The sequence below is a fragment of the Heterodontus francisci genome, chromosome 9 (assembly GCF_036365525.1).
Source record: "Heterodontus francisci isolate sHetFra1 chromosome 9, sHetFra1.hap1, whole genome shotgun sequence".
In the NCBI taxonomy this organism is placed as follows: domain Eukaryota; kingdom Metazoa; phylum Chordata; class Chondrichthyes; order Heterodontiformes; family Heterodontidae; genus Heterodontus; species Heterodontus francisci.
In genome coordinates this window covers 91,490,921-91,503,758 of record NC_090379.1, presented here as the reverse complement: position 1 = coordinate 91,503,758, position 12,838 = coordinate 91,490,921, and the positions used below count along the sequence as shown (strand labels likewise).

Here is a 12,838-nt window from a genome sequence, read left to right as displayed (position 1 = left end):
TTGTTCATTACTTATTAAATTCCTAATCTTGATTGAGTTGTGGAAGGCAAGGGAAAAATATATCGTAGAAAACTGAAACAAAATTGTGTACAGTTTTGGTCTCCCTACCTAAGGAAGGATATACTTGCCATAGAGGGAGTGCAATGAAGATTCACCAGACTAATCCCTGGGATGGCATGATTGTCTTATGAGGAGAGATTGAAGAAACTGGGCCTGTATTCTCCAGCATTTAGAAGAATGAGAGGTGATCTCATCAAAGCAGACAAAATTGTTACAGGGCTCGACAAGATTGATGCAGATGGTGGTCCAGAACCAGGGGACAAAGTCTCAGAATAAGAGGTAGGCCTTTTAGGTCTGAGATGAGGAGGAATGTCATCACTCAGAGGGTGGTGAATCTATGGAATTCCCTACCCCAGAAGGCTTGTGGAGGTTCAGTCATTGAGTATGTACAAGACAGAGATCAATAGATTTCTAGATATTAAAGATATCAAGGGATACGGGGATAGTGTAGAAAATGATATTCAGGTAGAAGATCAAACATAGCCTAGTTGAATGTCAGAGCAGGCCTGAGGGGCCGAATGGCCTACTCCTGCTATTATTTCCTATGTTCTTAAAATCTTTCTGGGGTGGAGTCAAATTTTTCAGAAGGTGCAATGATAATGAAGGAACAGCAATATATTTCAAAGTCAGGATGGTGTGTGACTTGGAGGGGGTGATGTTCCCATGCACTTGCTGCCTTTGTCCTTCTAAATGGTAGAGGTCATATGTTTGGGGCCAGGTATTGGGATAGAACATGCAAAGAAATTTGATTTCTGGAATAAAATGATAGTCCAAGCAATAATAACTTTACATTTTTGATATAGAATTTTATATTTTCCCTTACTAGGTCTTCTCACACCTCTAACCACCTCTAACACCTGGGTCACCAAACCGCCAATAGTTCTCCCCTCCAACTATATTTACGGATAATAAGAACAATATGGGTAATTATCTAACTTTCTTCTGTCTTGGCATCTATGTGGTTGAATTTAGAACTCTGGGCTGGGTTTTGTCCCCACCCTGAAGTCGGATTCCACGGCGGGGGTGGGGGGGCGGCTAGAGAATCAGAGCAGCAGTGGCCGCCAGGGAACCCCACTCCTGGATTGCCGGACCAGATCTTCCTGGGGTCGGGATAGGCCGACATTGGCCGACCCGTCCAGAAGGCCACTGAGGCCCTTAAGTGGCCTATTGACTGCCAATTAATGGCCTCTTCCCACCACCGCTGGGATCATACCAGCAGCAGGAGGGGCCTCCACCTCGCAGAGACAACGCCTTAGAAAAAGAGGTACTTTCCCTGTGGTCTCGGGGGCTGGGGTCCCTCCTTTGTGGGCAATTCATGGCCCAAGGAAGACCCCCCACCCCCAGGAACCACAGTATCTGCCAGGACCTCTTACCCTGGAACAAACACCCAACTCCCCCACCCCTCCTCCCTGGGGCCCTCCGGACCAGCCCTGCCTCGGGTCTGGCGTTTCAACACTGGGCCTGGGTCCGAGGCCTCTGCAGTACCATCAGTGGTCACCACTCGTTTCATTGGCCAGCAACCCTTGGGGATGGGTTCCCTGTCCCTATTAAGTGTTTCAAGGGATGAGGATCCCACCTCCTTAAAATTTGACTCCAAAAGACCAGAGGATCGCTCCAGAGGTCAGAAAAAATGCAAAGGCGGGGTTTCCGTCTTTACGGCCCTGCGCCAGGGAGCCCCACCTCCTGCATTAAATCCAGCCCCCTCTGTGCAGGAACTAAACCCCAGGACACCATGGAACTTCGCCAGCCCTTCAATACCACTGCTTTTCACGATGTATCACATTAAATTTTCATTTCTTACCTCACAATGCAAAGACACTTTAGGCTCAGTTAAATCATTAACAGCCGATAAATAATAATGTTTATACCTAAACAATAAACAAGGAAAGCACAGTCCATCGATCTAAAACTATAACTCTGTCTCTCTCTCTCTCTCCACAGATGCTGCCAGACCTGCCAAGTATTTCCATTACTTTCTGCTTTTATTTCAATTAATTATTCATTGGCCAGAAATTTATGCGGAGGCTGGAAAGGCAGGGAGTGCTTGCCTACGCCAGGCCTGGAAGCCACACTGCTATCAGAGGGAGAGATGGCCACTGCTGGGACTGTACTGAGCCAGAAGAGGAGCAGAGATGTTGGCCTCCAAAAAGGTACGTGAGGAACATTCGGCTAGGCCCCAGCAAGGGGCAGGGAGTGGGGGGTTGGAATGTAGTGGGTTGTTTCAGCAAGGGCAGCCCATGCTGCTGGGGGGCCCTCCGCGACCAATCAGGAAGGTCCCCTCTCTCAGCCCACAGGAGGCCACCTGATATTACTGGGCAGCCTCCTCAGGTGCTCAGGCGCCCATCCGCTGCTGCTCAGATACCAGCTGCGGCAGGAAGAGGCCATTGAGTGGCCATTAAAATCCCAGCCTTTGTCTTGCTTCTGAGATCAATTTTCCTGGCTCTTCAACTTTTTCACAGTTAAAGTTGGAACAAGGTTACTACAGGATAGAGCCTAATTCAACAACATATCTTTACCAAAGTTAAAATGATCATTGTTTGAAATCTCTTAATGTACAGATGTTACATCTAAGGATACAGTAGCATTGTGGTTATGTTACTGGATCAGTGATAATCCAGAGATGCAAGTTCAAAGCCCACTCTAGCAGTTCTGCTTTTGAATTCAGTTAAATTAAATAATCTGGGAAAAAAAAGCTAGTATCAGTAATGGCGACCATGAAGCTATCAGATTGTCGAAAAACCCAACTGGCTCACTAATGTCCTTTAGGGAAACAAAATCTACTGAACTTACTTGGTCTGGTTCCAGACCGACAGCAATGTGATTAATTTATAACTATCCACTGAAATGGCCTAATAAGGCACTCAGTTGTATCAAACTGCTCCAAAAAAAGTTAGAAAAAACCTGGATGGGCCACTCAGCTTCAATCTAGGCATCAGATTCAGACACAACACAGGCAGTCGACCCTGCAAAGTCCTCCTCTCCTACATTTGAGACATGTGCCAAAACTGGGCGACCTGTCCCATAGACTAGACAAGGAACAGTATGACACAGTCATACTCTCAGAATCCTATCTTATAGGCAATGTCGGAGACACCTCCATCATCATCCCACCAGCAGGACAGACCCACCAGAGGTGGTAGCACAGTAGTAAACACAGTCAGGAGGGAGTGGTCCTGGGTGTCCTCAACATTGACTCTGGATGCCATGAGACTTCATGGCATCTGGTCAAACATGGGCAGGGAAACCTCCTACTGATTATAATCTATTGCAATCCCTCAACTGATTAATCAGTACTCTTCCATGTTGAATACCACTTGGAAGAAGCACTAAGGGTAGCAAGGGCACAGAATATATTTTGGGTTAAGGACTTGAAGGTTCACCATCAAGAATGGCTTGGTAGCACCACCGCTGACCGCATTGGCCAAGTCCTGAAGGACATAGCTGCCAGACTGGTCTTGCGGCAAGTGGTCAGAGAACTAACACAAGGGAATAACATACCTGACCTGACCAATCTACCTGTTGCAGATGCATCTGTCCATGACAGTGTTTATAAGAAAGACCACCACCATCCTTGTGAAGACAAAGTCCTGTCCTCACACTGAGGATGCCCTCTATTATGTTGTGTGGTACAACAACTGTGCTAAATGGGACAGAATTAAAACAGATCTGAATCAACTATGTTCTCCGATGGTAGCAGCTCAAAACTATACATCAATGAGGCACTATAGGCCATCAGCAGCAGAAGAATTTTGCTCCACCACAATCTGTAACCACATGGTCCAGCGTATCCCTTGTTCTACCATTACTAAGAAGCCAGGGGTCCAACCCTGGTACAATAAGGAGTGTAGGAAAGTATGCCAGGAGCAGGACCAGGTATACCTAAAAATGAGGTGCCAACCTGGTGAAGCTACGACACCGGATTACACACATGCTAAACAGCGGAAGCAGCGTGCCAAGCGATCCCACAAGCAATGGATCAGATCAAAGCTCTGTAGTCGTGCCACATCCAGTCCATTCCAGCTGGGCAGGGAATGGAAGATAAAAACTATAAGGGGCCATGCTGCAACATTCAGCAGGACTTCCGTATCCCTTGCTTGCCAAGTTCCCCCTGTTCTATTGTACCCTCCCCGCCTTGCTGTAAATATCAAACTCAAAGCCTCTGGTTATAAAGCCAAGGATCCTATATGCTTTTTTTTAAAAAAGCCTTTCTAACATGCCCTCACACCTTTAAGGATTTGTGTGAATACACCCCCAGGACTCCTTACTCCTGCACCCCCTTTAAAACAGTACCGTCAGAAAACAAAGTTGATTCAAATCAACTAATACCTTTAAAAGGAAGCTACAGAAATGTCTGTTAAGAAAGGGATTGAGAGTTATAGAGATTCAAATAGCACTATTTGATTTATTTCATCCAAGGAAAGTTGGGAAGGGACTTCATATTCCTTCAATTCAGAAAATGATGTGATAAAATTATTGTTCATGGATTCTGGATGGAGTGGGCTTATTAGACCAAATGGTCTTCTGTCACTAGTTATACTAGGCAACTCACATATATATCCTTATAGCTAGTTCAAAAAGATCTGTGGCAGAGGTCTGTGATTAGGTCAACTGTTCACAAGAGGAAAGAACAAAATACACACCCAATGAGAAAAACATAAAGAGGCGTTCACTTAATGAAATGAACTGAGACTCAATTGAAGAATGTAGAAGAGAAATTGACATATCCAGTAAGGGAATAAGGTTTGGAACCAAATGACCATTTGCGGAAGAAGAAAACTGTCTCTGAGTCGATCCTTTGGGCTGGATTTTACATCGGGCGGACGGGAGCTGGCCACCGACGTAAAAGTCGGTGGCGAACCTGCTTCCGCAAGGTCCGAGGATCCGTCCTGCATTTTACAGGTTCTCGGGCTTTAACTGTTCCAAGGCGGGACTTCCACCTGCTTGAGGGAGGAAGTCCCGCCTCATTGAGTTGCTGGCCAATCATTGGACCGGCAGCTCTTAGTCCCAGCAGCACCACCGGAAGCGGTAGCCACTGCTGGTACTGCAACCCAGCTAAGAACATGGAGCAGGGATTGAAGGTTAGTTGGGGTTTGCCTAGCCGTGGGAATCGGTCGTGACCTGGCAAGGCAAGGGTGGTCTTTTGGAGGGGAAGGGGGGGGGGGGGGCGTCTCAGGTCCTGGGGGTGGTTGGGAGCGGCCCTCAATGGGGCACTCTGTGCCCGATTGTCAGGGTGGACCTTCCCCCCCCCCCAACCCTGTGCGCTGAGAGGCCTCCAGGTATCACTGGGCGGCCTTTCATGTCTACCGCATGCCCATTTGCCACGGGTAAAATACCTGTGGAGGCGGGCGAAGGCCCTTAAGTGGCCGTTAAGTGGCCACTTAAGGGCCTTGATTGGCTTGGGGCGGGAGGCCTGTTTCTTATCCCCCAGCGGCCCACATAAAGAGGGACGGAGGCAGGAGCAGGCCAGGAAGGCCTCCCGCTCAATTTTACGCCACCTTGCCCCCATCCACCACCACCATCCGACTTGCTGGGGTGGCGTAAAATTCCGACCTGTATGTGGAACTAAATAGAATGAATAGTTTTTTTTTCCAACCTCTTCTTAGGTTTTGAATGTTCTTTTGCAGGTCAACAAACCACTAGTGAATCCTGCCCAATCTGTCTGGTGAATGGCAACAACTTAAGGGTGTACCTGAGGTTCACACGATCCTGACATTGTTTAACTTCTTGTGTACTAGGGTGACCACTCTCTACCAGGTGTTTAGCTGTATGGTTTACTTCAGTGATCCGTGATCCTAAATTGTTCATTTCCTGTTCCAGGGTTTCAAATCTAAAAAAGTGAGGAAGCAAAAAATAATGTAGGTTATAACAATCCTTTAGAAATCACAAGCAAGATGTTTAATATAACATACTATAATGTATATTCATATTTTTGCCAAGGTTTTGATGATCATCATTCAATTAACTTGAAGCGACTACATCACAATTGCTTAGTATACTGCTCAACGATGTTCATCATGACTGTTCATAAACCTTTAAAATGACTGACGTACAGCAATTTCAAAGCTGTAATGCTATTTTGGGGATCTGATAATATTGCAAACCATTCAAATATTGCCTTTAGAATTTTTAATGCAACTTAATCCTGTGATAAGTTCAGTGGCTTGTAACTACTCCATAATGCATAAGTAATGTGTATTGCATGTAAATCTTATGTTAATGAACAACAGATGAACTTTGGCTAAACCTACAGTTACAACTTTATAGTTCCTCCTCCTTTTCATCAAATACCTAGGATATAAAATCATAAAAAGATACAGCAGAAAAAGGGACCTTCAATGGGGCAGTTTTAATCTAACCCATCTGCCAAGAAACTGACAGGATTAGGTATAATGCTGATTTTACATTCCGCCCGATTTTACTCTTCATTGAAGTAAACTGAGAAATGGAGAATAATATTGGGCAGGGTGTAACACTGGCATTCCACCTGATCCTGTAGGTTTCCTACCCAGCAAATTTGATTAGAACTGCCCCTACTGTGTCTGTCCAGCACAATGCTTCAACTGGAACTATATACTCAAGTGCTATATCCCTGACTTTTCTTACAACCATTTTTATTCTTCCTTTTCAAATATCTATCCAATTTCCTTACAAATGGTCTCTGCTTTAATAGCCACTTGTGTGAAAGCATTCCATATTCTAATAACCAGTGTCAATTCATTTTTTCTAACTGTCCTCTTGGTTCTTCTCGTAATAATCCTGAGTTTATGCCTCTTTGTTTCTGTTTCACCAAACAGTGAAAACAATTTTTCACTATTTATCCTTTCAAAACTTTTCATAATTTTCAAAATCTCAGTTAGTTCCCAACTTAACCTTCTCTGTTCTACTGAATAGCCTTGGCAACATAAAAAGCACGAAGATTAAGCATCCTTACTGACAGGTGCAGCCAGCACAGAACTGAACAAAGAACACCTCAGCACGAATAAAATCACAACAGGAAATATTATAATGAAGAAGAAATACTAGGGAATGGTTATAAAGCTGGAACCTAAACTCAGGTTCATATGCAAGTTCTAAACTATTCACAGTTGTTTACTACAGTTTATTATGCCTTTGGACCCTCTTATAGCCTACTATTATTAGATTATTGTTTTGTAATCACTCTCAGGTACATTAAATTAGATAGAAGACGGAATAAGCTAAAGAAAGTGGCTGAAGAATATGATTCAATGGGCGGTGCAGTGGTTAGCACCGCAGCCTCACAGCTCCAGGGACCCGGGTTCGATTCTGGGTACTGCCTGTGCGGAGTTTGCAAGTTCTCCCTGTGACCGTGTGGGTTTTCGCCGGGTGCTCCGGTTTCCTCCCACAGCCAAAGACTTGCAGGTGATAGGTAAATTGGCCATTGTAAATTGCCCCTAGTGTCGGTAGGTGGTAGGGAATATGGGATTACTGTAGGGTTAGTATAAATGGGTGGTTGTTGGTCGGCATAGACTCAGTGGGCTGAAGGGCCTGTTTCAGTGCTGTATCTCTAAAAAAAAAATAAAAAGGCATTATACAGAGGTCAACTGCATAAGTTTATATGGGGGAGGGTGGGAGGAGTTGATGTGATTAGTGGAAAGCATAATTTTGAAGTGGTTTGTTCTGTGCCAATTCATTTGCACACTATTAATAACTTTGAGTCATGAATTCAATAAAGCACCCATGGACTGGATAATGTGCACTTTCTAAACACTCCAGATTTTAACTGTGTTACTTAGGGTGATTACAACCACCATGGTTGGCATGGCCCTCCCAATAGTTGATTAAAATTATTGAAGATCTGTGAGAATATTGGCTTTGTCTTCAACAATATGAACGAACATACAAGACAGATAAATTAATCTATTGTATTTTCACATTGTACCTGTGCTCTACTACTTCCAAATCCTCTAGTTTCTTTGGAATCTCTATTCCCTCCAGCCACTTCTCTTTCTCATTCATCCATAATTCACATGCATCAGCTTCACTAAACATTATATATAGAGCAAGGGCATCCTGCAAACGCTGGCTTCGTAGATCTGATAGAGCTACAAGATCTGTATAGAGCTCCTTTAACTCCCTCCATCTGTCCCTTATCTCTGGTAGTTTCCTGAATTCATCTGGAAGGCTCTGTAGTTGTTTATTCAGGGTATCAATAGCTGCCCCAGACTTCATGATTTCATCTGTAAGGTCCCTGTGTTTCTTCACCAGTGTTTGTGTTGAAAATTCATCATGACCTATATCATCTGAAGACATGATGCGATAAGTATCCTGTAACCAAATTTTGACATCATCTGCATCCACTTGGAACTGGAAGAAGTTTTGTGCATCCTGAAGATTCTGTTTGCGGAAAGCAGCCAACTCCTCCAAATCCTTCCACATATCAAGGATCTCCTCTATTCGTTTCTTGATGTCAGGTGAAGCGAAGTGTTTCTCTGCAATCATATCCTTGCCTTCCTGAATTGTCTGCTGCAGGTGAGTGCTGAGACCAAACAACTCATCCTCCAGTGCTTTATGTTTGCTTTGCAGAATCATAATACTGGTAATATCTTTGCCATAATCCTGTGAAGAGAAGATCTTCTGTCTTTCTCTAATCCAACCCTCAGTTTCAGCCATCTCCCAGAAGAACCTCCAAAGACGACGGGATTGCTCAAGGCGAGCTTTCCGTTCAGCTGCCAATACACAAAGCTCCTCATAACACAGTTCCAGATGGTTGACACGATCCTTGATCACATTAGGATCACAAGGTGTGTAACCTGGAAAAGAGATTCACAGATAATCAGCAATTCCCTTGTTGAAAATGTTGTGGTAGTTCATCGCAAAGGCATGGGGGGAAAAAATCAATTTTTAGTTAGCAGCAACCTTTAGAATGATTTTACTCTACCTCCTCTAAAGCGTAATCAGAGGACAATAAAATGTAGGGAGTATAGTGTAATAGCTCAAAGAATGGTATATTTACATATGGAGGAATAAAAAGGCTTAAAGGTTATATATAGGATGACACAGGATGGACAGGCAAGAAGTCAGCAACTTATCAAGGAATTCAGAGGACATCACAAGCTGAACAAGTGAGTACCATGCAACGTATCAGCATGATCTGTTCCCTGGCTATATTAGGTCTTTAAACTATACTGCTAATAACTTCACCAGGTCAAGCTGAGAAGTTGATTTTGTTCTGTTCAGCAGATTATGGTGGGATTCATACGGGCAACAAGTATTATAGGAAAGCAAGTTTCTGAAGTTAAATTGCATGATGTGAACAGATGTGATGTTGGGTTTTATTTCATCACACGCCACTCATGTATTTTAGAAATTAAATATTAAGGTAACTGAAAAATTAGGCAAACCAAATCATAAGCAACTCTAGTAGCATGTGAAAGAAATTAAAAATTGCCCTATTCCTCAATGCAGAGACAGCTGAATTTGATTAGTAATATGTAATATGGGAGCCACCTTTTGGATGAGACATTAAATCAAGACCCCATCACCTCTGTCAGGTGGTCATAAAAGATCCCATGTCACTATTCTAAGAGAAGGGCAGTTCTCCCTGGTGTCATGGGCAATATTTATCCCTCAAGTAACATCACTAAAACAGATTATCCAATTATCACACTGTTGCTTGTGCACCTTGCCTTGCACAAATTGGCAGCTGTATTTCTCAACAATACAACAGCAACTTCAAAAAATACATGATTACCTGTGAAGCACTTTGAGACATCCTGAGGTTGTGAAAGGTGTTTTTATACAAACACACACAAACATACAGTATTGAAAGTGTGCTATGAATAGGCACAGCAACAAAAACTGAAAATCAATGTCTTGCAGTTGCTTATGGCAATCATATGATGGTCTTTTTCATCCAGTTGATCACAAAAGGGTTAAACAGTATGTGAAGTGAACGACTTTACCGAAACGTCAATATGTACCTTCTCCTTCAGCAAATTTGAGTGCCCCTGCGTCGACCAACTTCAGTCGGTCTGCCTGAATCGCAATGTCAGCTTCCACCAGCATGTGTTTCTGGAGCAGATCCTCTACACCCATTAAATGTTTACCAAAGTCCTGTGATAGCAATCGTACCTGAAAGAAAAATAAACCATTAGCTTTCTAAAATAACTAAATATGAATAAAAAGACACACACACACACACAAACACACAATTAGAAGTGTCATTGTTTTTAAACTTACTAAGTTAAACATTAATGCATACAAAGAACTTCAGAACTTCTAAACAGATCAATTATCACCAGAAAAAGTTTGCTACTTATAACAAAAAATATTGTTCACTAACACTGTAGACAGTTTACTTTATGAACATCACTGATAGATTTGCCAGTATAAAAACAGTTTGATTTTATCCATGTATCCTTATTGCTTAATCACGACAGAGTATAAGTTATAAAAACAGAAAATGCTGGAAATACTTAGTAGATCAGGCAGCGTCCGTGGAGAGAAAAACAGAATTAACGTTTCAGGTTGATGATCTTTCATCAGAACCTGACCTGCTGAGTATTTCCAGCATTTTCTGTTTTTGTTTCAGATTTCCAGCATCTGCACTATTTTACCAGAGTATAAGTTAGTTCTTTTCCCCATCCCCAGGCTTTTTCTCCTGCTACTAGTTCTTCTAAAGAAAAACCTCATTAGCAAAATGTTGCTTTTTTAGAACTAGACAAATGCCAGCCAGTATCTCAATGTAATGCTGTACATAATGAATCAGAAAAGTATCTGTTTTTAAAGATCACCTTGAAATATTTATAATATATGGTTCCAATTAAAGTTATTACATCTAGTTAAGGCAAATGCATCAAAGTTCAGCTATCATGCATGCAAATTTATGTCACATTCACTAAACTGTACTTTACATGGTATAATACTCATATCCTTACAAAACAGCATACCCTTTGACTTATTACAGTAGATCCACAAGCTTTCAAAAATTATATGGATCTATTTTATTGGATGCAAAATGGGAAGGAACAATTATGCCACATTTCTAACAGCAGGTGATATAACCAGAACTTGGTTGCTTTAAATAAAATCAGTTACAAATAACTATTAATGATAATTGCACTCTGCTCATTACTCCCTTACACTGAACTAGAATGCAGGAGGAAGCTAAATTAACATACCCAGTTGAAGTAGTAATCGCAGTGCCTTTATTGTACATAATCTTTAAAAATGTCTAAACTAGAAAAAAATCTGAAAAAGAGCAATAAAGAGGATCTAACAGTTATGTTGTGATTTTAGTTTTCAAAAGTAGCATTGATCAACTTCAGTATTGAAAAATCCAACTAATCTCTCATTGCCTTTGTCCCACTAGTAAAAGAACACCAATACATACTGGCCACACATTATATATAAACAAAAATTCTTATCTAAACACATACTTTCATTTCATCCATCCAATCAATGATGTGAAGCATCTCCTGGAAAATCTTCTGAAGGGCCAAATTCATTTCCAGCCTTGCTCGCCGAGCATTCAGCAGTTCCAACAGATACTCCCACAGTCGCATGATGTTGTCCTTCCTGGCATTAATACGTTTAACATCATGGTAATTTTCAGTCTCCAGTTCCTGTGACACATCCACAAGGGTCTGCACACGTTCTTCATAAGCCGCGATGTCTGCCTCAATTGCCTCATGCTTCTTCATTGCTGCTTCCACAGCAGGCAGGTCATAGCCAAAGTTATCCTGTGGACAAATTGGATAAATGAAATAATAAATACATAAGAGACTGGAACTGCTCAGTGACGAGTAACATTCCTCTGACTGAATCCTACAAGAAACAGTTAGCTCGTACATCAACTTTGCCACTTTTCAGGCCAAAGAAAAAAAGATGCTTGGATGTCAATGTAAACATGCTTGGCACTATAGCTGAATGACAAGATTCTGAAGCATCCATACATTACTTCTTGTTCTCATTTTATGTTAACATGCAAGAGCACTGCATCAGAAGCCAGAAACACCAGCACATTGAGACAGCCACTGGAAGTAGGAAATGGATCAGAAACTAATACAGCATGAAAAGTAAACACAATGTAGACCACAACAGAACATTACCCTATGAAGTTATACTACTACTTGAATGCACATATTTTTCCAGCCTGAATTATCAGCTCTATGCATTTAGCAGTCATCCAATGCAATGCAACAAAAATAAACATCAAGCACCTTTATCCTGGCTATAGGGTCTGAATGAACAGATTCTGTGGTGGGAAGGTGAAAGAGAGCTGATCAATGCATGATTCAACACATAAATGTCATTATCAGCTCCAAATCCCAAGGTCCAGAATAGAGCCCGTGTATCCAGACAATATAACCACTAGTAGATAGTTGCATTAGAATGTGTGCAGTGGTGTTTACAATCTGAAATAATTCCTGTAGTACAATAATTTTTAAGTGTTTTAAAAACACAATGGTCTGGATCTTGCTGGAAAAATAACAATGATTTAACAATGCAGAGTTATTAATGCACAAATTGGCCAACAAGTTCAGGGGATTAAGCAATATGCCGTGAATTGCAAATCTCCAGAACTTTCTACTCAATTTACACTGCTCCAGTGTTTGCTTTGCACCAATGGCACCTCATCCTCAAACTCCCTGCATTTGCACATCAGTTGTCCATGAAACGCATCACAGAAAGTTAGGCCTGGAATTTAACAGAGTAAGTACTTGATCAATGGCATGATTACTCTTAATGCAATATAAATCTAAATAAATCTTTCTTGCCTAGAAAGGGAACCATTTAAACTGTTCAATGTCATTCC

The 12,838-nt window shown here is 42.0% G+C and overlaps 1 protein-coding gene across 6 annotated transcripts in view; it reads right to left on the bottom strand.

The window, feature by feature from the left end:
- The window catches only part of LOC137373907 (spectrin beta chain, non-erythrocytic 1-like), a 362,769-nt gene that overhangs the window by 134,050 nt on the left and 215,881 nt on the right, over positions 1 to 12,838 (bottom strand). For all 6 annotated transcript variants that reach the window (XM_068039482.1, XM_068039486.1, XM_068039483.1 and 3 more), the window contains 4 exons: positions 11,460 to 11,762; positions 10,002 to 10,152; positions 7,961 to 8,831; positions 5,750 to 5,887 (listed from right to left, as the gene is read on the bottom strand). In XM_068039482.1, the coding sequence (XP_067895583.1) occupies positions 5,750 to 5,887; positions 7,961 to 8,831; positions 10,002 to 10,152; positions 11,460 to 11,762 (1,463 nt within the window). The remainder of the gene's footprint in view (positions 1 to 5,749; positions 5,888 to 7,960; positions 8,832 to 10,001; positions 10,153 to 11,459; positions 11,763 to 12,838) is intronic.